Source organism: Papaver somniferum, chromosome 10 (genome assembly GCF_003573695.1).
Source record: "Papaver somniferum cultivar HN1 chromosome 10, ASM357369v1, whole genome shotgun sequence".
NCBI classification, from domain to species: Eukaryota; Viridiplantae; Streptophyta; class Magnoliopsida; order Ranunculales; family Papaveraceae; genus Papaver; species Papaver somniferum.
This window is the reverse complement of record NC_039367.1, coordinates 138,867,581-138,894,220: the sequence shown is the minus strand read 5'-3', so window position 1 is coordinate 138,894,220 and position 26,640 is coordinate 138,867,581. Positions and strand designations below refer to the sequence as shown.

General features: G+C 36.2%; 3 protein-coding genes across 4 annotated transcripts; all 3 read right to left on the bottom strand.

The window, feature by feature from the left end:
- Nucleotides 1-562: 562 nt before the first annotated feature.
- On the bottom strand, nucleotides 563-2,226 carry LOC113319170 (1-aminocyclopropane-1-carboxylate synthase 7-like). Its single transcript, XM_026567449.1, has 3 exons — nucleotides 1,926-2,226; nucleotides 1,540-1,838; nucleotides 563-1,439 (listed from the first exon to the last, which is right to left on the bottom strand). The coding sequence occupies exons 1-3, from the start codon at nucleotides 2,115-2,117 to the stop codon at nucleotides 581-583; spliced, it is 1,350 nt and encodes a 449-aa protein (XP_026423234.1). The 5' UTR covers nucleotides 2,118-2,226; the 3' UTR covers nucleotides 563-580.
- Nucleotides 2,227-5,928: 3,702 nt separating this feature from the next.
- Nucleotides 5,929-10,803, bottom strand: LOC113319484 (far upstream element-binding protein 1-like). 2 transcript variants are annotated; one of them, XM_026567733.1, is made up of 6 exons: nucleotides 10,345-10,803; nucleotides 9,917-10,236; nucleotides 9,704-9,802; nucleotides 9,550-9,621; nucleotides 9,286-9,402; nucleotides 5,929-7,239 (listed from the first exon to the last, which is right to left on the bottom strand). In XM_026567733.1, the coding sequence occupies exons 1-6, from the start codon at nucleotides 10,715-10,717 to the stop codon at nucleotides 6,106-6,108; spliced, it is 2,115 nt and encodes a 704-aa protein (XP_026423518.1). In that variant the 5' UTR covers nucleotides 10,718-10,803; the 3' UTR covers nucleotides 5,929-6,105. The 2 variants fall into 2 exon arrangements, with proteins under 2 accessions (XP_026423518.1, XP_026423519.1); XM_026567734.1 differs by having other exon boundaries at nucleotides 9,704-9,799.
- Nucleotides 10,804-11,646: 843 nt separating this feature from the next.
- On the bottom strand, nucleotides 11,647-16,566 carry LOC113318386 (NADH-quinone oxidoreductase subunit B 1-like). Its single transcript, XM_026566544.1, has 2 exons — nucleotides 16,105-16,566; nucleotides 11,647-12,147 (listed from the first exon to the last, which is right to left on the bottom strand). The coding sequence occupies exons 1-2, from the start codon at nucleotides 16,482-16,484 to the stop codon at nucleotides 11,913-11,915; spliced, it is 615 nt and encodes a 204-aa protein (XP_026422329.1). The 5' UTR covers nucleotides 16,485-16,566; the 3' UTR covers nucleotides 11,647-11,912.
- Between the last annotated feature and the right edge of the window lie 10,074 nt (nucleotides 16,567-26,640).

Genomic DNA, 26,640 nt, shown 5'->3' with positions numbered 1-26,640 from the left:
CAAACTAAATCAGTACTTAATGTTAGTTACCAAAACATGAACAAGTTTATCATCCTTGGAGCTGTTAATTTTTATCCATTGTTCAGTTTAGATATTCTCACATATCGTGAAGGTAATGCTGTAGCGGAGTTATTGTCTAAGAGGGGAGCTTCTACAGGTTCACCTAGTCCCCTCATTCTTTTTTCCTGCTTTTTAATAAATGCTCCTTGTGAGTTTGCAAGAAAAAGGAAAAAAAAAAGGAGCTGTTAATTTGGAGAGCCAAAATTGTTCCACAGAGGAAGTGGTCAGTTAGTGATATTGCTTCTGCTCAGCTAATATCAAATTGTAGGTTCTGATTTTGTTATACGTAGCCAAGTCCATGCCATGAAATGACGACTAATCAGTGGTCCTTAATCAAGCTTAGACTGTCAGTAATGGGTCTGATCTGTCACTTATGAAGAATAAATTTAATAGTTTAATTTATATAACAATCAAAATACATCTTTACAATATTTGGAGATGAAAAATTTTCATCTAAAGAATCAATATAAATACAAAAGAATAAATGAATATTTCTCGGGTAAGTTGGGGTTTTCATTTTTCATGCCTCTTTTTGATAAGTTTCCATGAATTTGTAAATCCTCTTCAATACTACTTGTAATGTTTCTTCACTCATGTTTGCAAAACAAACTCTAAACCAGCCAGGCTCATCACAATGACAAGATGAGCCAGGCGATACATTCAACTTAACTTCATTCACCATTGAATTCCAAAGTACCAACTCGCTCTGCTTTGTCGAATCCTTCAAAAATGGACTTAAATTCATCCAACAAAATAATCCAGCATTTCCTTCTAAACATTCTATTCCAACTTTCCGCAATCCATTGATAATTAACTCGTATCTTTTCTTCAATCTTTCTCTGTTAATCTTTATATAATTTTCGGTAAACTTCGTATCCGATAACATGGCTGCTAAGAGATTTTGTGTTTGTGATGAAACTAAACTAAAACTTGACATCCTTCTTGCAGTTGTCACAACTTTATCATTGTATGAATAAATTGTTCCAACTCTAAATCCTGGTAATCCTAGATCTTTTGATAAACTATAAACAATATGAACCCTTTCTGCATCCTTATAGTTTCGTGCTTCCAGTATTTCTGCAATGCTTACGAATTCTGTCGAAGAAAAAACTGACCCTGAGTATATTTCATCCGATACTAGATGAATGTTTTTACGTGTAACGAAGTCGAATATCTCTTCGAGTACTTTACGTTCCATAGCTATGCCTAGTGGGTTTGATGGGTTAGTTATCAGAATTCCTCTAACTTTCATGTGCATTGATTCAGCTTCCTTATATGCATCTTCTAGGGCTTGTGGAGTGACCTGAAAATTGTTCGAGCTGTTGCAATGAACCGGAACAATTTTTACACCAGTTCTCCATCTTAAATCTCTATCAAATCTGTTAATCGAAAAAGAAAAATTAATACATTTTAAACAAACATATAAACATGAATTTGCGTAGCAAATAATGTGAATAATTGAGTAGTTAAATTACTCACCCTGGGTAGTATGGAGTTGGAACTAACAAAGCATCACCCGGATTTGCTAGAATGAAAGTTAAGAGTTCATTTGCGGCTGTTGCACCGGCGGTGAGAACTATTCTTTCAGGATCGAATTTCACTTTATCGCCTCGGATTTTCCCCATGAAACTAGCCATTGCTTTTCTGAAACTTTGTAAACCATGATAATCTTGGAATAGAGCATTTTCTCTAAAGCTTGAAATCCCACTACTTTTCCTAGTAGTTGGTAGTTTTTCTGCATTTTTTTCCAAGTATTCTTCCAGTAAATCAAATGAAACCTGCTCAAAACAACAAAATGAATGTATTAGAAACTAGTACATGAATATACAAGAATTTTTATCAGCTGATGAAATCTCAAATCTTACTTGATTTTCAGCTAAACCCATTTGAATAACACCGGATGGATTAGCAATCTCATCATAAGGGTTTTCATCATAAGCTTTCCATCCAGCAAAATATGGAGAATCTTCTCCATGAGTATCAGAATTTGCAACATTTGATAACTCAATACAACTACTACCAGTAGTAGAAACTTGTTGATCAATCTCTATAGCCATTAATAAAAGATATATAGTATATGAATATGATTTCAGATAATCAAATATTAGTGTTTTCTTTTCTGGAATAATAAATGAGTGATATATGGTGAAGATAAAAGAATGAAGAATGAAGAACGAAGAGTGAGTTGAGTGATGAGAAAACAATGAGAAAAAGAGTCTATATATAATGGGAAGTTAAGTAATTAATTAAGGTCTAATCCCTTTTTCTTGGAAATGATCAGAATTTATTTTTTTTTCTCTCACTAAGTCTCATCAAAGAAGGACCAATGATTGATGAAGTTGAGCAAAACCAAACCTCAACTTGGTGAAGTGATAGCAGTAGTTTTTAGTTTATCTTAGAATTTTCTATGACAGCTAGTTGAGGATGTGATCTTGTCATAATAATTCTCTCTTTCAAAGTATTTAAATTTGTCTCAATCCTCAACAAATAAAAAATATCTACATCAAGGAATTATGGTGGTTGGGATAGCATATTTCAGTGATGACCCCTTTAATCACTTTATATTGTTTATTTTGACATATTACGATTCATTAAAACTGTGAAAATCATATTGCCGGTCATTAGTCAGATCTTGGGTCATCAACAGATTATGGCAGGGTCACAGTGCCAAGTCAAATTTTGATTATTGGGCATAATTTGGCAACTTAATAAGCAGAGTTTTACGAGTGTTTCTTGCGGGATAATGTTGATTGATTAGAAACTACTCAAGAAAAATCTGAGTAATTTTTTTATCAAATTTAATGTTGATAATGAGAAATTGGCATGTGTAGTTTCTCGAATAATCCTCCTCAGATACAAATTGTTGCCGTAAACCATTTTCTCTGAAAATTTTGTTGCTCAAACTTTTCTACACATGCATCTATCATTTCATGGACAACTTGCACATGCATACACTCATAGACATTTGCATATTTATACGGTTATCATATATAACTATGGTTGGATAAGACTCAAAAATGCATGATCATATGTTCAAGATATAAAGGATCCATGTGCAAAGACACAGAATAAGATGAAAGGAGAAGAATGAACTCTATCAACCAATCATAATTTGAGAATAACCAATAATCATTCAATCATATCAATCAACCGAAAAGGTGAAGATATATTTGTCAACTGAGTAACGTTAGTCTCCATCACTAGATGTTAGTGAACTCTTTTGAAGATTGGAGTTCTCTATTACACTTTTGTCAAGATATTTTTGTTTTTCTCCTGTCCATGTAATCTTTTTTGCTTTTAATCCCACGAGTTTCGGATTCAAATCATTTTGTATTATAACGATGGTTATATTTTTGTTCTTTTATTTTCACAGCACATGTAACTTCGTTTTTTAATTGTTAAAACGAAATTTAAGCTCATATTAGGCGGCTTACTCCAATTTTCAATTTGTTAACGAAGTGAAATATACAAATTAAGTTTGTAATTTATCCTTTTGTGTATAATGTGAGAAATAGTGCTTTGGAATCACCACAACTAGCTGCGTACTGTCTAAATCAAGTTTAACCTAAGCCCAAAGTATAGGAACTGAAAGTTTAAACTCTATCTTTGCATGTTTTTCCTCTCCACCTTGAATAAATGCAAATTACTTTTTAAGTATACCCTTTTAAATGATAATGTTAATTAAGCTGTTCATTGAGTATTAGTTAAATTATGTTAATGGCAACTACATGTGATATCTAACCTCCCAAGGTAGAACCAAACTGCTTTTGAGTTACGCCATGAGAAGGGGTATGATCATTCGTATGAAGCTCACTTCCCTAGCTACTAGCATTTATGTTGTCATTTATTGATATTCATTATGTGGGATAGCGAGACACGGTATTCCTCCAACCATAATTCACATTGACACCAAATGCATGAGCATTTTTGCATGCATGGCTCTGCCATTGTTATTTAGGGCGGCAGGACGGTAGCATTATCGGAACTATTTGTGTATAAACACAAGCTGTGAACCCCAACTTTTATGGATTAGTCACTGACTCTTAAGTGGAAGTTCTATCAATAGTTATTTAAAGATCTTAATTAAATTAAGATCCAAGTCCAACTATGTTAAGATCGTGATTGCACACGAATACACGCTAATTATCCTCATAATTGTACCATAATAATTGTATATGGAGGTGTCAACTGTGTACGGGTACGTACATGGCCAGACTCATACGGATTTAAGTATCTTTAGATTAAATTATAACTGATACTATTTGTTGTTACAATCTCTTCTTAATTTTAGTAATTAATTAGAATGATTGTGGTTTGTGGATGCCAAAACTGAACAACTTTTCTGTTCTACTGACTAATTTTCTTCAAATATTGAAATAAACTAAAATCAACATAATGATTTATCAACAAAACCACCTATCATCTGAAAATCCATACATTGTCTTCATTTAACCATATTTCTTTTGGATGTTTTGTGAAATACAACATTAGGTGGTTTGTACAGTGCAAGATGTGAACCACGGTGAGCCACATATATGGAACGGTATCATAGGCACACCAAAGAAGACCCAAGATTTCAACTTTAGTTAGATAATTTTTGATTAAATAATAAATTAATTTTTAATATTTTTTAAAAAATGAATACAAATTCCAGCAGCATGACAACCCACACACACACGCTCATATGCCGTTTCATTTAATCAATAACCTTGGAACTCATGAAAATTATAATTTTCTATTAAACTGAAAAGAAAAATATTAAATTGATCAGATTGCCGCACAAAATCAAACAGATATAGAGTGACTACACATTCTTATTTTAATCATTCTGGAATCAAGTATAAGTGCATCAAAGGTGATGTAATCCTTTTATTCTATGTTCTGATGTTGGCAGATTAAGATAGTTTACAACTATACTCTGATTATGACAAACTTTTGTTTGAAGCTACTTAGGAAGTTTCTCATTAGAGCTAAGACAACATTAGTTTAATATCATCAAATTATTATCTTTTGATTGACTTCTGCTCATCAACTCATGAGTTTGTCATAGTTTTGGTCCAAAAGAATATGCTTGCAAATAGTGCTTTGCTTGGTCCACTCACTCTTGATGGGTGATACGGTTTGAGCATGAATGGATCAAGTGTTAGATGCAGCGGTTCCGTTCCAGTTGTCGCTGAGGGGTTGAAGTTGAACTCCCTTTGGATGAAAGTATTGCTTTTTGAAAGATGAAAGTATATTTTCCGTCATAATTTTTGATACCGTCCCCCTTACAATGCGGGACAGCTTTGTAGCCTCTAGGAAAAGAGAACTCTGCTCGAAGTTTCCTGGAACATGTTCAAGGAAAGACTGAATCCATAACCCTATTACTTAATTCCACCATAAAGAAGCAGAATCAATATAACACGGATGCGCCATGAGTTAGTCAAATAGGGTATAGGGACACTAATTGAGGACTAGCTGTAAGACATGAACGCTTATAATTTAGCTGGTTGGAGAACGCTTGATACTGATCTCACGTGCAACGACATAGTGTACGTGTTTAGGATTAGGGTTTGGTGGTGGTCTGATTAAATTGATACTAATACTACCGTGTGGGGACTTAATCAATGTCTTCGTCATCAATGCGGAGTACCGACTTTGAACTTTGATCAAATGGTATTATTAATGAGAATCCTCGCCTCGCACACACACATGTATTAAAAAAAGGTTAGGTATTTGGTGTAAAAGTTGTTTCTTGATGTTTTAGGGTTTCGAGTTTTTGAAGCCCTAATCTTTTCAGGGTTGTAACTAAAAAAAAACTAGTTATACTTTTATCAGTCCTGGGGTGAGAAGACAAAAGGAGTAAAACCAAAATGCAGAATACAGTGCTAACAAAAGCCACAAGAATAATCATCAAATACCTCGACGAGTGACATCCATGGCTGAAACATATCATTACAAAAATCTCCCAACCAATTCATATCCAGGAAAACAAAACAAGCCAAAAACAAAACAAAAAGAACTAATGAAAATCTAAGAAAGAACTTACAAGATTAGACCAGACCTTCAACTTTGAGGTGCGGCCTTTGCAACTCCGCTCTGTGGTGCAGGTGGGGCACCTCTAGGTGCTGAAGATTCATAGGACCCGTGACCATTACCGGTGCTACTATCGGTTGGATATGCAGGGGCAGGCTGTGAATAACCCCCATAAGCCTCTCCATAGGCCTGCTGTTGTGCTCCATAACCTGCCTGTGGGGTTCCAGCTGGTGCACCATAATATCCTGGCTGAGCAGTAGTTGGAGGCTGTGTATATCCCGTTTGCGCAGGAGTCTGAGCATAGGCACCTCCTTGGCCACTTGAAGGTGGCTGGGACTGACCATAAGCTGCTTGACCAGGTGGTAGTGGCTTTTGTCCTACAGGTGATGGTCCATAGCTAGGCTGAGCATATCCAGTTTGTGCTGGTGGCTGACCTCCATAACCTGGTTGGGATGTTGGGGGTGCTCCATAACCTGGCTGAGATGGGTAGCTTACTGCAGTAGTGCTGCTAGACTGTTGACCAGCATAGCCTGCTCCTGCCGCTGGTGGGGCTTGCTGAGCTGGAGTAGGGGCACCCTGGGCTGCTCCATATGCAGCTGCAGGTGCAGCTGCAGGTGCAGCTGCATCTTGAGCTGAAGTTCCATAAGCAGGTGCTGAACCATAACCTTGCTGATCATACGCTGGTTGTTGACCATACCCTGGTTGAGAGGCTGGAGCATGATAACCACCACTATTATAATCCTCCTGTTGATATCCTTGCTGACCACCAGCTGGTTGAGCGTATCCAGATTCCCCGTAAGACGCTTGTTGTTGCCCATAAGTAGGAGCTGCTGGCTGACCATAATTATAACCAGAGTTATCAGCAGTAGCAGGTGGCTGCTGAGATTGCTGATTGTAGTAGTCGTATCCACTGCCTTGTGCTGTTTGTTGACTTGGTGGAGCAGAATTTTGGTCCCATCCTGAAGATGCTTGGGGGGGATACCCACCATAACCCGACTGAGAATAAGGAGGTGGGGCACCAGGATATGCTCCAGGCTGCATGTAGCCGTATCCGGGTTGTTGAGACTGAGTGCCAGGTGGACCACCCCAACTTGATTGAGGTCGAGGAGGGCGGTAACCTTGCTGAGAGTACCCTCCACCCATTGAAGAATTCCTAACACGGTTCTGCAAAGATTTTTTTAAGCATATGAACATTTAAGCATAGGAATACTTTACCTGGAGAGGACAACAAATAACAAACAGCACACAGCATATATATACACAGCCACAACAAGCACATTTATGTAATTGATATTAACAACAGTCATTATGTTTTCTCGAGACAAAAGCTGATAATGGAATATTAAAAAGAAGAGATAAGTATAGTAGGCATAAAGAAACTTGGACAATGTGAATAGGGATGTCCAGATGAGGATTTTCACAGTATATATATTCATATCGAGAGGGTAAAGCGCCTACATACCGCACTGGAGTGAATTATTCGATTTACGCCTGCAGATGCTCATCCCTTCCCTACTAGAAGCGAATGGGTACCAAAGAATAGTGGCAAGAGCTATCCAAGCACTTTAAAAAGAGAAGGTATACAAAAACCATTGCAGACTGAAGCAAAGGAATTCTGAGCCAGCATATCATATCACATTTTATTGACACATGTTCTATTCATAATTCCAATTGGAGACTATACAAGATTTACCGAGAAAAGAAAGTAATAGTAAATAAGAAGCTTGGGTGGTGTAATTAGTTAATATAGCCAAGTTCCATCAGAGAATGGTGCAGGACAACGGACCAAATAAGTCAACAACCGCAATGGAAATATTGTAATACATTAATAAACTCCTAAAACCAACCCAACTTCAACACCATAAAATTGCACAAGCAACTAAGAAAAAGACCAATATGTAGCAGAAAGGAAAAATCATACTGCAATACGAATATAACAAAAACTACCCTTTCTGCCAAATCCTAGAAGAACCTGAAAAAATCTAGAGTTTCCCAAGTCTTACAAGTCCCGATTAACACCTTCGCATTAGATTCAAGTTAGTAGACACAATAAATTGTGATAATATTCGTCGACTAAACCTAAAGGCTTATTTCAAACATAAATATCAAACCCATGAATTGCTAACCAATTATAAATCTTGCAACATCTTCCGAGAACCTGAAGATTACACATATCTAACTTACGATATGGCCATCAAAATAACATCTTTCCTTTTCCCTCCACAAACAGATAGCAGTTAGCGGGATTCATCCATCATAGCGACATTGTGAGTTGCTGGTACACCTGTTTGAAGGATCTACCAAATATTCTAGCAACCAATATTGTATGTACACATAACATTTCATCTGTATAATATCCAGCAGTACTATATGTGATATATGACTTTTCCACCAGGTGATACTGAGTTAAAAGAAATTAGACGAGTAAGCACAGAGGTACCGGAATCTATCGAGATAAATTCATACTATAGAAGCTCATGTATACTTCCTCCATACACAGTTAAATGGAGATAAAGAACTGCAACCTCCCAAGATTAACTACACTTAGATTAGATTTAGATACTAATGAAACGAATTAACAAGCATAATCCAGATATATGAATATCTGAATTGACAGATCAGATCCTGTCCACTAATAAGTATGAGTTTCCTTGAATTTCTGAAACACAACATCCTCCCTAACAAGCAACAAATATTTGTCAATAACCAAACAAAGATAGCAATTTGAACATTAAGAACAAGCTTGATATAGTGCTTAAATAGTATATGTTAAGGTGATTGAAGAAGGAGAATTTGGTTGAGTTTTTCAAAAGATTTAAGAATGACTGAAGTAGAAGCATAGAAAGAAAGAAATAGTATAATGAGAGTCATGAAAATCATAGATTAGTAATAACTCAGAAGCGGCAACAAACCTTCTTGAGGACTCAGAGTGATGTTAGTTGAAAACTCAGAAAACCTGTAGTACCAGAAAGTGCAAATATCCGACGAATACTAGAATATATTTCTTTAGACGAAAATCCTAGAGGTTGACATATTGTACAGACAGGATATATTTTACTACAAATGCATTCATAAAACTAACTGACCACTCCTAAACACATCCATCAATCATGTTATCATGGCGTATCTAAAAACTGATACAATCAGTTGAGCTGCAACAGAATTAAAATCATACGTGCACTCCATGCGAATTAGGAGTTCAAAACATACCTCGCTTATCACTTCATTGACCAATTGTTTTGCAGCTTCAATCTGTTCTTCTGTACCATCAATGTACACAGTCCTTTCTGTTGATGTGTCACCAGGAGGTGGATGCAATGGAATCAGCTGGAACAAGAAAAGGCAACATAAAATTCAGTAAAATAATCATATGCAAATACTGCAGACCATATAGTAAAGACACAAGATCAGACCAGTACTATGCAAATCAGCATTTCAGAAGCACGATAAGCACAATTGATTAATATATCTCACCTGAATACGAGCTCCTGAATTCAGTTGCATACCCTTTATCGTCTCTCCTCCTTTGCCAATGACCAAACCAACCTGTAAATCAAGCCTTGTTATGACATCTAGAGAGATCTACCTAAAGTGCATTATCTCAGCGCAACGCAGAGCGCTAACTTGCCTTGTTGCTTGGAACTTTCATTTGAAATTGGCCTGCCCCGGCTGCAGGTGGTCCAGTGAATCTCCTTGATGCTAGACCAGAACCTCCCGCTTCGGCCTGCTTGATTGGTTGAATACACACAAAGAAGTAATAAAATCCATAAGCATACAATGGTACACAAAAAAAAAAAAAAAGAACAACGAATAACGAATAACAACCAAGTTATTGTATTACCTCAGACAGAACATCAGTAATCAACTGCTCAGCCTTAGCAATCTGTTCGGAATTCCCCATAAGTTCAACAAGTCTAGTCTGCGAATGTGGATCAGAATCCATATCTCTAGTTACTTGAATCTTAGCTCCAGACTGTAACTGAAGATACTTAATGGTTTCACCACCTTTACCAATAATAACACCAACTCTCCCATTAGGTATCTCAATCTTCTTACTCGAACTCTGAAATCCATACGAAACCGGTATCGACCCAGGCGAAGACATTCTTCCTACTTGTGAAGCTGAATTACTAAATCCACTACTCTTATACGACGAATGATCTGAAAAAACAAAAACAAGTAAAGTCGAGTCAAAATCAGGTCAACAAAAGTCAAAATCAGGCCAACAAAACCCTAAAAAAATCGAAAAAGTGAGAAATCAAATCAAACCTGATGGTGGAAGAGGAGAAGAGAAACCGGATTTACTAGGAGGAACATCATTAGGATCATCAATTGGAGTACCGTTTTCGTTCCTTGGACGTTTAGCTTCAGCGCTGTTGAAGAGACGAGCAGCGATTTCCTGAGCTCTTTGTTTAGCTATTTGGATTTCATCAGCAGGTGGTGGAACATTGTTGTAAGAAGGTGGATTGTTGTTAGGGTTTGTGGAATCTGGTGGTGAGACGGAGGAGATAATTGGTGCTGAGAAACCAGTTGGACGGCGTGGACCTGTGGAAGTTGGTACTGGTGGTGATGAGTCTTCATACTTTCGTTTGTTGTTGTCGGAGGAAGGCCTGGTGGAGGCGAATTGAGGTTCTTCCGCCATTGTGGTGGTGGTGGTGGCGGAGCTGAGGTTTGGAGGAGATGGAGAGAAAGTAGAGGAAGAGAGAGTGAAAGAGAGAGAATTGAGAGGAGGTAGAGACGTTAATAAAGTAACCCTAGAAAAAAAGGATATGGATGGAATTTTGAGATTTTTTACAGCGGCTCTGACATTTATATAGGCACGCTCGTATTATGTTTGGGGGGCGGGCCTGATCTTTGTTGCGGACCGCCTGCGCTAGGCTACATGACACTTTGGGATATGATATGGCCTGTTACCAAGATGGTGAAGCTTTTCGGGTAGAACTTGGAAAGCCATGATCTATGAATTATTAGGACTGTACATCAGCATCAGCGGGGAACGGATACTAGTAAGGAGTGTGCATTTTTGTTTGAATGATTGATAGTAATTGAAGAAGAGAAAATAAGGTAACTAGTGCTCAGGTTGTACTAGAACAGAATCCGGTGCTCTGATGGACGAGATTGGAATCGTTAACTCCGGCAATAATACAAGATTTGCAACCTAGATAGCATTGGGTGTTTAGCTTCAGACTTCTGTGCTAGTGCTACTAGGCAGTATGGCAAGATTAGCAGACCGAACAGCAATCCGGCAACCTGTACCGCATTCACTGATGATGACAGTATCTCATTCTCCAGAATTCCAAGGCTACACATTCACCAAAATTCAGGCATCGAGCTCACAGCGCAACTGCATCATTTTATATTACCAAATTCTAATGCTTTGCTAGTTATAGGCTCAGTGGCATTGAAGGTTTCGAACAAATCCTGATCTGACAATTTCTGTTGGAATGCTCCACAAAAAATCAAGCCTGCCAGTGCTAAAATTGAATGGTTCACACACCATCAACATAAGAACTACACTTTGTTATTAAATGATAGAAATCCAGTAAAATGAACACATGCAGAGATAAAAGATGAGGGGAGGTAACAAGAATATTGACACAAGCATAAGAACAGTCACAAAATTATACATAAAACAACATCTTATGAAATCCCAGAGCTTATAATTTACAAGACCCTGATTTTTTTTAACAAATTCAAACAAACAGGATATCCAAAGTTCTTCCAAAGAAAGATTTTATTTCGTCAACAACAAGCATAAACAAACCCTCTTGTACGACATGTTCTGATTGGCAGCGACGGAGTTGTCACCCACCAACTGGTTGTAGCGACCGATACACCTACTTGTTCCACCACAACTGGAAATCCTTCCTCCTGTTGATTTTCTTCTGCAACTGCAGGATTCCATAAAGCAGAGCCTCGGCTGTTGGAGGGCAACCTGGGACGTATATGTCAACTGGCACAATCCTGTCACAACCACGAACTACAGAGTAGGAGTAATGGTAGTAGCCACCACCATTGGCACAGCTTCCCATGGAGATAACCCAACGAGGCTCAGGCATTTGATCATAAACCCTGCAGAAACTCAAAGCATGTTATATTAATATCCTCCAAGTGATTTTGTTTTGATTGCATATATGTCTTAGATGAACTACAAGGAGTGGATATGATTTGAGCTATGGTAAAATTGTACCACACCAAGCTTCTTGCCTGCATACATTCAACTAGCTTGCTATTCAGCTGACACTCAAATTTCATAATAAACAAGCCAACAGTACATCTATGTACATAATCCAAAATAAGTCTAGAATATTAGAATCTTAATGGATACTTGCACAGTAGGTAAAACATTAGCCACAGACTGTCTCTTTGTGCACACCATACACATTTATACTGTCTTTCCATTGTCTAAAGAAACATTAACACATCTCTCAAAAATCTAAGTCCACCATCAGTAAGGTGGTTGTTTGTTTGTCTGACAGAATATACAATCTCAACAACCATCATATACTATCACACGCAAATAAAATAAGCTAAAGTTACTGAAATATGTTGATACGTACAGATGAAGTAGTGACAGATAAAGAGATAAAAGAGATAGAGAGAGATAAAGAGGATTTCTAAACTGCTGATATTGGTAAAAAAAAAACCTAGAGAGTGGCCTCAAAGGAGCTACTTATACTAGCTTGGGAGGATGATTATCATGGTTAACAAGCAACAGTTGGCATGCCTCTGGACATCTCGTGTGTGCACCCTTCATCTTTGCAAGAGTAGTTTAAATACCCACAAGGGGTTGAAGAATGGAAACAGACACAAGATGTACATGGTTCGGCCATTAATAAGACCTATGCCCATGGATCTTGGGTTCTCCTTAATGACCGAACCACGTAAATCATGTGTCTCTTTGCATTCTTTCTGCATCTAATATATGGTGCAGATGATGACCAAGTTAGTCATCTTCAGGGTACAACTCGAGTAGTGTACCAATATCTAAGGTGGGAATTGAATAAATACCCCTACTTCTCATGGGCTTCACAAATACCCTTATTTCTATTTCTACGGGGTTAGAAATAAGGGTACTTGTGAAGCCCATGAAAAGTAGGGGTATTTGTTCAAATTCCACATTTCCTAGTGAATAAGAAATTATCTATTTCAACAGCAACTCTCCTAATTTAGTTATGCTAGTATAACCCATAAGGGGTGTACAAGTATACCTCTCAAAACAACTTCCTAACTCAAGAAGCCAGCTATAATCTACAAAGAAGCTTCCTACAGTACTCATAGTTGTCCAGTCAAACTATGCATACTTAACGGTTTGTCTTTTCATAATTAGCTCAGAATGTTCTGTTCTGCAGCGCCTAGACTCATAAAGTGAATGAACTAGCAAACCTTGAATTTATCATGAACAGCTAACTTCCAAACCCTAATTCTTTAATTACATTCAATCGACACAAATAAAAAGCCACTAGTTATCATGCAGAGTCTTCAAACCTCAAATTCCCTGATAAAAAAGATAGATATATTCAATTATGATACAGTGCACCTCCCTATACCTCAAGCCTTTAATTTCCACATATCCTCATTCCAAATAATTATAAGAACCACAGCTGCGGTGAAGTAATGACATTTCCATATTAGGTATACAATCAGCGACACATTTTTTATCACTGTGCACACTAAACCAACACATATACTCTCTCCAAATTATCTAAACTTCCTCTAGAGCGTTCGTAATTTTTTCTTTTATCTTTCACAGAAATTTGTTGGTAGATATGGTGGCAAGAAGCATGTGATGCTGATGATAGGTAGTGGTGGTGGTTACGGTAACTAATGGTGACTGCAACAACAACAGACATGGCAGCAGTGGCGCCATTAAGAGATGTTATTAGATTATTGAAACAAAACAAACATCAATTGTGAATCAACTACTAGTGAATCTGCTACATTTCCAACATTTGAGATGCAAACTTTGAGACTCTCTGTCGTACAAATGTAAGATCAAATCGACTTCTAAAGATATTTCTAAGGTGGAAATTGAATAAATACCTCTATTTTTCATGGGCCTTCACAAATACCCTTATTTCTAAGGGTTAAAAATAAGGGTATTTGTGAAGGCCCATGAAAAGTAGGGGTATTTATTCAATTCCACATTTCTTAGTGAATAAGAAATTATTCACTTCAACTTCAACTCTCCTAATTTAGTTATGTTAACATAACCCATAAGGGGTCTAAAACGCATTCTAAATCTGTGTATACCTCTCTAAACAACTTTCTAACTCAATAAGCCAGCCATAACTTACAAAGAAGCTTCCTATAGTAATCACAGTTGTGCGGTCAAACTGCACATACTTAGCCGCTTGGCATTTCATAATTAGCTCAGAATGTTCTGTTCTGCAGCTTGTGCGCCTAGACTCATAAAGTGGATGAACTATCAAACCTTGAATTTATCATGGACAGCTAACTTCCAAAGCCCTAATTCTCTAATTACATTCAGTTGCCACAGATAAAAAGCCATTACTTCTCATGCAAGGTCTTCCAACCCTCAAATTCCCTGATCAAAAAGACAGATATATTCAATTATGATACGGAGCACCTCCATATACCTCTAGCCTTTAACTTCCACATATCCTCATTCCAAATAATTCTAAGAACCATACTGCGGCAGTAAAGTAATGACATTTCAAACCAACACATTTACTCTCCAATTTATCTAAACTTCCTCTATTAGAGCGTTCGTAAAAATTTGTTGGTAGATATGGTGGCAGGAAGCATGTGATGCTGATGACAGGTAGTGGTGGTGGTTATGGTAATTATGGTGACTGCAACAACGACAGACATGGCAGCAGTGGCACCATTAAGAGATGTTATTAGATTATTGAAACAAAGTGAATCAACTACAAGCTAACATTTGAGAAGCAGACTTTGAGATTCCGCATCTTACAAATGTAAGATAAAATGGAGGTCTAACTGGGAACTTTTTTTGCTCGCGCGCTGCTTGAGCACTTTTGATCTAGCAACATCACAACCAACCATTGGACGTATGGACGCTTATGATGATGCTTGCCCAATGGTTAGTTGTGATGCTGCTAGATCAAAAATGCTCGAGCAGCGTGCGAGCAAAATTACTCCATCCAGGTCTGTCTTTTGGAGAAGCATGCCCGTCATTCATTTCTGTGCAGTGTGCATAGAATACACATGCTGCAAATGCACCAGAAGTCAAAATGATTCAGCAGATACTTCACTTAGCACTAATCAACAATGCAACAAATACCTAACTTAGCACTAATTAACAATTCAACACATACTTCAATATGCTTCAATCATTTCAACAAGGAATGGAACCCTACTTTACCCTATATTTAGCTTTACTAACACTAATTCCTTGGAGGGATTAGTCTGAAACAGATTTCAGACACTATTAGAAACACTGCCACACTCTAACAACATTAATAACCAAACTGAGAAACACGATCTTCATTAACTTCTCCGAACAACTTCCCAGACTCTAATAGCACCTCAAGACTTATGTAGCATACCCAATAAGCAAAGCAATAGAAATCATCAAATCAGGAAAACCCATATCTCAAAACTACAAAAATAATTAACAAACAAATACCTGCACTTAAATTCCCTCTCCTAATCATGATTTTGCCTTCAAACTACACAAACTTGTCCCTTCGTGTTTCCTAAATCAGCTCAACAATTTTTCAGTTCCGCTTCATATGAGCTTAACCGCTAACCAGTCCCATTTGAATCATTTACTTCTTTCATAAATATAAACCTATTTACAATATCAAATTCAATAAACAAGTAAACCCTAGATTCATCCAGCACAAAAATTCCTCCAAATCCCCAATCAGAAAACACTAAACAAATAAACCCCAAATTTCGTTCAAACAAAACAATCAAAACCCTAGATTCATCTTCCCCTAAAACTCATCCAAACCCCCAAATTCCCAAATCAAACCCTAATTTCAATCAAACAGAATATTTAAAATACAGAAATGAATGAGGTAAAGAGGGAATACATACTTTCTGAGAGCAGGAGCCATCTTATTGGTCAAAGTCCCAGCAACAATCATACAATCAGATTGCCTTGGTGAAGGTCTAAAAATAATCCCAAATCTATCAAAATCATAACGAGCAGCACCAGCATGCATCATTTCAACAGCACAACAAGCTAAACCAAAAGTCATTGGCCATATAGATCCACGTCTTGCCCAATTCATTAGATCATCTACTTTTGAAATTACAAACTCTGCTGCTTTTCCACCAGTTCCGATTGCTGGTGCTGTTGGTTTTTGATATGTCGCTGGTGATGTGGATGATGTTGATGCGTAGAGTGATGGTAATGTTGTGTGAAAACCAGCTGATCTTTGAGCTAATCGGATTGTTTTTGGAAGAAGCGCCATTGGAGAGATTTCGAGGAAATGGAGAGCGAGAAAGATTTTGAGTTTTGGTTTATAGGAAGACGAAGTAATGGGGAGATGTTAGTTATGGTCTAATAATAAGAGTCTAGTATAGGAACCACGAATCGTCTATAACCGCCACAAAATGTAAATTGTTGGGTTTGGGGATTACTTGTTCTTCTGGGCTTCGTGTTAGTTTGCCCCAACATTATGTGCGCATTTGGATACCACACACAGAAGTGGCTCTCTCACAAGCTAAAGCAAAACTATTTTGACTCACAAAAAGTTAACTTTTGGATTTCTAAAAGTCGTTTGAAATACTTTATCCAAATTGGCTTATTGATTTTTGGATTTCTAGAAGTCAAAAAGTTATTTCAGGATGCGCATCCAAACGCGCTAGTACCACATCCCAAAGGAACTTTCTGTTTGATTTTTGTGTAATTTTTTCATTTTTTCATTTTTTTAGTCAAAGGCCTTGAAGAAAGTTAACGGTATGTCTAAGAAGGCATGAGCCAGATTGGAGGTCTGGACCAAAACATAAATAGAGAGTTAACTTTAGCATAATGGGCCAAAGTATGAGCTACGCCATTACAATTACGAGGTTGAAATGTATATTTATAAGCTTTGAGACTGGAAGAGGACCTAGAGGCATTTCCAAGCTAAGGTAATGGAACTGAGGAATGGTCTCCTTGCTATATAGGTTCTCTGTGGTTGATGTGCATCAAGGAGAAATTTATCTCTAAGCTACATTTATTAACCGGAAAAGTATATTTCATGTGAAAGAACAATTAAGTCGTGTTGCTTACTCGAGAAAGTTTCATGGTGTGTAAGCATCATAGTTTCAGTTGCTAAACCGAGAATGCATCATTTGATGTACTGCGAAGCAAGGTACCTTACCTACACTAGGCTTTATTTGGCATTTGGAAATTCAAGACGATCTGGTTTTAGTTTCTAGACCCGACGCTGATGAACTACAATCTTTGCTTGATCACTTCATGGTACTAGTTGGGGGCATCCGCAATGCACAGAATTTGTGGTCCAACAACTTGTTGTTTATATCATTTAATTAGGAGATAATTGATACATATTAGATGAGGTTATGTACCCTTAACAGAACAAGAGTAATTTGGAATGGTGCGGAGCTACGTACGGAAACTACGTTTGAAGCATCAAGCTTGCAAAGTATGTCAAGCATAGGAAAATCAATTTTCCAAACAAACATGGTGTGTTTCATCCAATCGAGCATAACACTGGAGACAAGATTTACCGATTCATCAAAGTCAGGCTCCATATCACCTGGTCTTCCTATTAAAAGTTATAAGGTGTGCTTAGGATGGCACTGCAAAAATCTTGAACAATTCCTTCCGATTTTTAATGTCTTGTGTACCATTATTAGTGAAAACTAATTGACCAGAGTCCGATCAATTGGGAAGTTAGGAGGTTTGGATAGAGTAATGTTGCAATATTTTATCCATTTGTCCTTCAGAATATTAACCTATTTCCATATCTTATCCTCTATCTGTTGTTTCCTGAGTATCGGATATATGCCTAAAACTATTCTCCAGGTCCAAGAGTAAGTGCACCTAGGTTTGAGCTTATTTGTAAGACAAGTTTATCCCTGAAGTAATATGATTACATTAGGGTAGACTATAGAGAGTCTTTGTCCTAGATTAATCTCCAGACAATCTTGACAATTAAAGCATTAATAAATAATACCACGCTAATGAATACTATATATGCGAAACTCTTACGCTTGCAAACAGAAGTCCAAGTCTTTTAATAGATACTTTTGGTTAATCATGATATTTTCCTCAGAAGAAGTCCCCTTAAACTTTAATAAGTTCATTTCAGGTGTGTTTTGGGAATGAAGTAGTTCACCTGGTAAATATTTTAGGTGGAAGTAACAGTTGTAATCATAGTAGCTAGTTTTTCCTGCATGGGATAGAGTATTGCTTTCCCATCCAGCAAGTTTGAAATGGATGTGTCAACACAATGCTTGAAGTTATTAACGAAAGGGATCTAAGATATGTATCTTTAGTATCAATTATTTGCACACTCATAGAAGTTCTTATATCACAAACTACCATTTGATAAGTATTCTTACTGAGAATATTGAAGATTTATTAAAGTTGATTAGCCACTATAAGGAGCACTGATGTTTTTAAAATGCTTAACCAAATTGGTGCATTCCTCTATGATAGCTTTACAAAACACCGTGTAGTCATTCACAAATAGGAGATGGCTGCTATGATGGGTCTTTTTGCACATTGTAATACCATGTAATAATTCCAAAAGATTCAACATTTGAGATACTTATAGAAAGAGCTTTCATACAAAAATGAAAGTTAACGGGATAATAAGATCCATTTGCTTTAACCCTCTGGAAGATATGAAATATTATCTAGGAACACCATAAAAAAAACGTAAAGATTGGTAGTGATTGTATATTAATAGAGAAAGTTGCACCATCTTTCACGGAAATCCATCTTTTGCATCACAACTTGAAAAACTTCCAACAGACTATATGAAAAGCTTTTGCCCTGTAAAGTTTTCTACTTTCCTTCCCAAGTTTTTATGTTATGGATAACCTCATGAGCAATAGCCATATTTTCAGAAATTTGCCTCCCAAAGATTGAACCATATTGGAATTGGGATATGTGTTTGAAAAGGAAAATATTAATTCTTTGAGAAAAGAGTTCCGATATGGTTTTATAGATGATATTACAGTGAGATATAGGCCTAAAATGAGCTAGAGTGGTATAGGAGCCTCAATTTTGGATATGAGAGACAAAAGGTGGAGTTCATCTCTTTTAAGGCATCCAGAAGAGAGAATTTTTGAACCATGACAAAAAGGTCATCCCCAACAACATATTAATTAGCAAGGAAAAATTTTGGGGGAAAATGATTAGGACCAGGAGCTTTATCACCTTTCATGTTGAACAAAATATTGTTGGTGTCCATAGGCTCAGTGATAGCAAGAATGAGAGTGATGCTGTCAGAATATATTATAAAAGAAAGAATAAAGATTAAATAATTAGAGAATTCAATCTTTGATTATAAGTTTTTCGAATCTTCGAATACGATGAAATGATTTCAATTGAAAAAAAAAAAGGAAGGATTTACAATTGATGAAGGAGAAGAAGTTAATAAGAATAACTGATTTGAATTAGGTTTTGATTTTAGTTTTAAGGTTTCGATTTTATATGGAGGGTAGCTTAGAAGTTTGTTGTTACATCAAGACACCCCATTATCAAATCATTTCATTTCCTTCTCCCTCTTCTTACCATAATGACCACTTATTCTCTCCATGCTTTTCAAAGGAAAAATAGTCGAAAAAACTCGTTGATTAATCGTCAATAATTTCGTATAATTGAAGATTTACATAATTGATTAATCCTTCCAAACATGAATCAGTACAAAACAAACTGGTAGAAAACCTAATTATTGTTACCCTGAAATTGGAAAGAAATTGCAACACTACATACGAGAACAAAAATTAGTTGTTGAAGAAGAAATCGTTGGAAGTGAAAAAACCGAAGAAATGGTGAGGATGAGAAAGTAAGTGATGGCATAATCTGAGCTACTACTTTTTTTTTTCATTAGAAAATTATATTAGAAAAGTTGAAAATATGTTGTTGCCGTAATATGGTCATCTTGGTATTTCTTTAACTACCGTGACTAGTTTTTATATTTAGTTATGGTCTTCATGTTCAAAGGATGATAACATACAAATGTCTAATTAGTCAAACTATTGAGTTACCACCATGTTTGTTTGGATCCGACTTGCGATATGGATTTGACTTGGAATTTTACTCGAACATTTATTAGTTTCCTTTTAATTTTTCAAATGTGTGACTTGACGTCTGACTCGGTTCATACACCTAACTCAGAGCTATTTGAGTCAGTATCATTTTGTACCTGACACGCTGACCACATATCTGAGTGCAATAAAGAAAAAAATCTATAAATCTATTATTAGTTTTGAGTTACGTGTAGTGAGTCAGATTCAGATATAATGAATTATATTTAGATAAGTCATATATCCAGACGAGTCAATTGATTCATGAAAAAATAACTTAATCAGATACTCGGTGGTCGTACTTGAACTCCAGATTCCATTTACATTGGAATTAGATTCTCTAAATATAAAGAAGTTCATAGGTCCAAAACTAATTTTATAACCAATGCAATCAAACAGTTCAAATATTATATGGAAGTAAATAAATTAATACGTCTCCACTACAACTTAGAAAAACTTTGTCATTTTAGTGGATGACTAAAGTGAAAGGATATTATTTTCTATTTACGATGCGCTCGAAACCTTGAACCTAAAACCAATAACTGATGTTCCACAATTATTGGAAATTGTATGACTTAAGCATACACAAGTTTATAAATTAGTCAAGCCGACATTGCTAGATTAAGTTAAAATTGAGTAGCTCGAAAACTAAAGCATTAAAACAAACATAGTGTAACTCAACTTCAGGTGAAGATTTTTCCATAATAGAAACATGTATAATGAAATCCGACGTAAAGATATCCCAGCTGAAAGGGTTTACACCTTTTGGGGAAGGGTGTATATCTGTTACAGATATGGTCAATGGCGTTCCATGATGACACAAAATTGCATAGCCAGGTATACACAGGAAAGCGCAATGACGCTATCATGCATAGTTAGTGAAGCACAATGATGGGGATACACTGCAGTGCTAGTGAAGCGCAATTATAATGCAACACTGCAAAGTCACTATCACATGAATGAGGCATATTTTCTGATGTAATGAAGCTTCATTCAAAAAGGCAAGGCAATGGCAAACGACAAATGTGACATGCCATGTTGTATTGATGCATATTTGTGGAATTAAGTTGTCCATCTCAAGGATGATACAAGAACATAAAATAAGTTGGGAGTTGGCCTATGCATTATTCAATCTGGCCAAAGCTTTCACGGTGCGTGCAAGTTAATGGTGGAAGTGTATGCATCAATATTGTATAGCAACTGGCTAAGTAAAGCAAATGATGCATATGATACATGCTGCGTTATTGGCCTCAGTTGAAAGATATTTTTGCATGAGTTTGGATTAGAGTAGGTGTCCAAGAACATTCATCTCAAGATGGCATAGTAATGCGCAATTATGGTGATACATGGCTCAATGACATTACAAGTTGGCTTAACAAGCATGCGATTTTTCTTTTTCATTAGAAAATTAGATTAGAAAACTTGAAAATATTTTGTTGCGGTCATATGGTCGTCATGGTATATCTTTAACTACCATGACGACTTTTTATGTTTAGTTATAGTCATCATGTTCGTTGGATAATAACCGACAAATGTATAATTAGTCAAACTATTGATTTACCACCATGTTTGTTTGGATATGACTTGCGATATGAATCTGACTTGGCATTTGACTCGAACATCAGATCGGTTTACACACCTAACTCGGAGCTATTTGAGTATGTTATTATTTTGTACCTAACATGTTGACCACATATCTGAGTGGAATAAAAAAAATCTATAACTCTATTATTAGTTTTGAGTTATATGTAATGAGTATATTCAGGCATAATGAATTATATTTAGATGAGTCAGATATATCCAGAAGAATCAGTTGATTCAGGAAAGAAATAACTTGTTTATCAGATACTCGGTGGTCGTACTTGAAATCCATAATCCATTTACATTGGAATTAGATTCGCTGAATATGAAAAAGTTCATAGATTCAAAACTGATTTTTTAACCAATGCCGTCAAATCTGTTCATATATTATATTGGAGTAAATAAATTAATACATATCCACTACAACTTAGAAACACTTTGTTATTTTAGCAGATGACTTAAGTGAAAGGATAGTATTTTCTATATACGATGCGCTCGAAATCTTGAACCTAGAACCAATAAATGATGTTCCACAACTATTGGAAAGTGTATGACTTAAACATTTACAAGATTATAAATTAGTCAAGCCATCATTGCTGGATTAAGTTAAAATTGAGTTGCTCGAAAACTAAAGCATTAAAACAAACATTTTGTAACTGAACTTCAGTTGAAGATTTCCCTTTAATAAAAACATGTATAATGAAATCCGACATAAAGGTATCCTAGTTGAAAGGGTTTAAACCTTTAGATAAAGGGTGTATATCTATTACCGGTATTGTCAATGACGTTCCATGATGACGCAATATCCACACAGCCAGATATACACTGTAAAGCGCAATGACGCTACCATGCATAGTTAGTGAAGTACAATGATGGAGCTACACTGCAGTGCTAAAGAAGCGCAATTATGATGATACACTGCAAAGAACTGGCAAATGAATGAGGCATATTTTACGAAGCAATGAATCTTCATTCAGAAAGGCCTGGCAAGGCCAAATGACAAATGCAACATGACTACTTTTTAGGATTAGAAACGTTGAAAATATTTTGTTGTCGTAATATGGTCGTCATGATATATCTTTAAGTACCATGACTGATTTTTATGTTTAGTTATAATCATCATGTTCGAGGGATGATAACCTACAAATGTATGATTAGTCAAACTATTGAGTTACCACCATGTTCGTTTGGATCTGACTTGCGATGTGAATTTGACTTGGAATTTGATTTGAACATCAGATCGGGTGCCTTTTAATTTTTCAAATGTGTGACACGAAGTCTGACTCGGTCCATACTGACCACATATCTGAGTGCAGTAAAGAAAAAAAATCTATAACCCTTTTATTAGTTTTGAGTTAAATGTAGTGAGTGAGATTCAGATATAATGAATTATATTTAGATGAGTCAGATATCCAGACGAGTCAATTGATACAGGAAAAAAATAACTTAATCAGATACTCGGTGGTCGTACTTGAAATCCAGTTTCCATTTACATTGGTATTAGCTTCGCTAAATATTAAGAAGTTCATAGGTCCAAAACTGATTTTATAACCAATGCACTCAAACAGTTCGAATATTATTTGGAAGTAAATAAATTAATACGTCTCTACTACAATTTAGAAACACTTTGTCATTTAGTGGATGACTTAAGTGAAAGGATAGTATTTTCTATTTACGATACGCTCGAAATCTTGAACATAAAACCAATAACCGATGTTCCAAAATTATTGGAAACTGTATGACTTAAGCATATACAAATTTATAAATTAGTCAATTCGACATTTCTGGATTAAGTTAAAATTGAGTAGCTCAAAAACTAAAACATTAAAACAAACATAGTGCAACTCAATTTCAGTTGAAGATTTTGTCATAATAGAAAGATGTATAATGGAATCCGACGTAAACATATCCCAGCTGAAAGGGTTTAAACCTTTTAAGGAATGGTGTATATCTATTACTAGTATGGTCAATCTCGTTCCATGTTGACGCAACATTGTATGACTTAAGCATATACAAGTTTATAAATTATTCAAGCCGACATTGCTGAATTAAATTAAAATTGAGTAGCTCGAAACCTAAAGCATTAAAACAAACATAGTGTAACTGAACTTCAGCTGAAGATTTTTCCATAATAGAAACATGTATAATGGAATCCGACGTAAAGATATCCCAGCTGAAAGGGTTTAAACCTTTTGGGAAGGGTGTATATCTATTACTGGTATTGTCAATATCGTTCCATGTTGATGCAACATTGCACAGCCAGGTATACACAGGAAAGCGCAATGACGCTACCATGCATAGTTAGTGAAGTACGATGATGGAGCTACATTGGAGTGTCAGTGAAGCGCAATTATGATGCTACACTGCAAAGTCACTGGCACATGAATGAGGAATATTTTACGACGCAATAAATCTTCATTCAGAAAGGCATGGCAAGGCCGAATGACAAATACGATGCGATGTTGCATTGATGCATATATGTGGATTTAAGTTGGCCTAATTCAAGGATGATGCAAGAACATGAAATATGCTGAGAGTTGGCCTATGCATTATTACAAGGCTGGCCAAAGCTTGGACAGTCCATGCAAGTTAATGGTACAAGTGTATGCATCAATATTGTATAGAACTGGCTCAGTAAAAAAAATGACGCATATGATTCATGCAGCATTATTGGCATCGGTTGGAAGGTATTTTGTCATGAGTTTGGTTTAGCGTAGGTGTCCAAGGACGTTCATCTCAAGATGGCATAGTGGTGCGCAATTGTGGCGATACGTGGCTCAATGACATTACAAGTTGTCTTAACAAGCATGCCATTTTGTTTTTCATAAGAAAATTAGATTACAAAACTTGAAAAATGTTTTGTTGTAGTCATATGGTCGTCATCGTATACCTTTAACCACCATGAAGACTTTTTATGCTTAGTTATAGTCGTCATATATGTTCGTTGGATGATAACCTACAGATGTCTAATTAGTCAAACTATTGAGTTATCACCATATTTGTTTGGATATGACTTGCGACATGAATTTGACTCGAACATCAGATCGGTGCATATACCTAACTCGAAGTCTGACTCGGTTCATACACCTAACTCAAAGTTATTTGAGTATGTTATCATTTTGTACCTGACATTCTGACCACATATATGAGTGGAATAAAAAAAAAATCTATAACTCTATTATTAGTTTTGAGTTAGATGTAGTGAGTACGATTCAGATATAATAAATTATATTTAGATGAGTCAGATATCCAGACAAGTCAATTGATTCAGGAAAGAAATAACTTTTATATCAGATACTCTGTGGTCGTACTTGAAATCCAGATTCCATTTACATTGGAATTATCTTCGCTAAATATGAAAAAGTTCATAGGTCCAAAACTGATTTTTTAACCAATATATGCAGTCAATCGGTTCAAATCTAATATGGGAGTAAATAAATTAATACATCTCCACTACACTTAGAAACACTTTGTTATTTTATTGGATGACTTAAGTGAAAGGATAGTATATTATATTTACGGTGCGCTCGAAATCTTGAACCTAGAACCAATAACTGATATTCCACAACTATTGGAAACTGTATGACTTAAACATCTACAAGTTTATAAATTAGTCAAGCCGCCATTATTGGAGTAAGTTAAAATTGACTTGCTCGAAAACTAAAGCATAAAAACAAGCATAGTGTAACTCAACTTTAGTTGAAGATTTTGCCATAATAAAAAGATGTATAATGAAATCCGACGTAAAGGTATCCCATCTGACAGGGTTTAAACCTTTCGGGGAAGGGTGTATATCTATTACCGGTATGGTCAATGGCGTTCCATGATGACGCAACATTGCACAGCCATGTATACACAGGAAAGCGCAATGACGCTACCATGCATAGTTAGTGAAGTACAATGATGAAGCTACACTGCAGTGCCAGTGAAGCGCAATTGTGATGCTACACTGCAAAGTCACTGGAAGATGAATGGGGCATATTTTCCAACGCAACGGATCGTCATTGAGAAAGGCATGGAAAGGCCAAATGACAAATGCGACATGCGATGTTGCCTTGGTGCATATATGTGGAATTAAGTTTTCCTAATTCATGGATGATGCAAGAACATGAAATATGTTGAGAGTTGGCCTATGCATTATTACAAGGCGGGCCAAAACTTGGATAGCGCACGCAAGTTAGTGGTGCAAGCATATGCATCAATATTGAATAGAAAATGGCTAAGTAAAGCAAGTGACGCATATGATTCATGCTGCATTATTGGTATCATTTCGGAGGTATTTTGGCATGAGTTTGGTTTAGAGTAGGTGTCCAAGAACGTTTATCTCAATATGGCATAGTGATTGCGCAATGGTGGCTCAATGACATTACAAGTTGGCTTAACAAGAATGCCATTTTGTTTTTCCATTAGAAAATTAGATTAAAAACTTGAAAATATTTTGTTGTAGTCATATGGTCGTCATGGTATATCTTTAACCACCATTACGACTTTTTGCGCTTAGTTATAGTCGTCATGTTTGTTGGATGATAACCTACAAATGTATAAATAGTCAAACTATTGAGTTACCACCATGTTTGTTTGGGTCTGACTTGCGATATGAATATATTCTGGCATTTGACTCAAACATCATATCGGTTCATACACCTAACTCGAAGTCTGACTCGGTTCATACACCTAACTCGGTGATATTTGAGTATGTTATCATTTTGTACCTGACATGCTGACCACATATCTGAGTGGAATAAAAAAAAAATCTATAACTCTATTATTAGTTTTGAG

Coding starts and splice junctions, on each gene's coding strand:
- LOC113319170 (XM_026567449.1), bottom strand. CDS start 2,117: ATGGCTATAGAGATTGATCAACAAGTTTCTACTACTGGTAGTAGTTGT. Junction 1,839..1,925: donor TGGGTTTAGCTGAAAATCAA/GTAAGATTTGAG, acceptor TGTTTTGAGCAG/GTTTCATTTGATTTACTGGA. Junction 1,440..1,539: donor CCAACTCCATACTACCCAGG/GTGAGTAATTTA, acceptor TTCGATTAACAG/ATTTGATAGAGATTTAAGAT.
- LOC113319484 (XM_026567733.1), bottom strand. CDS start 10,717: ATGGCGGAAGAACCTCAATTCGCCTCCACCAGGCCTTCCTCCGACAAC. Junction 9,803..9,916: donor TTACTGATGTTCTGTCTGAG/GTAATACAATAA, acceptor CAACCAATCAAG/CAGGCCGAAGCGGGAGGTTC. Junction 9,403..9,549: donor ATTCAGGAGCTCGTATTCAG/GTGAGATATATT, acceptor TTCTTGTTCCAG/CTGATTCCATTGCATCCACC.
- LOC113318386 (XM_026566544.1), bottom strand. CDS start 16,484: ATGGCGCTTCTTCCAAAAACAATCCGATTAGCTCAAAGATCAGCTGGT. Junction 12,148..16,104: donor ATGGCTCCTGCTCTCAGAAA/GTATGTATTCCC, acceptor GAGTTTCTGCAG/GGTTTATGATCAAATGCCTG.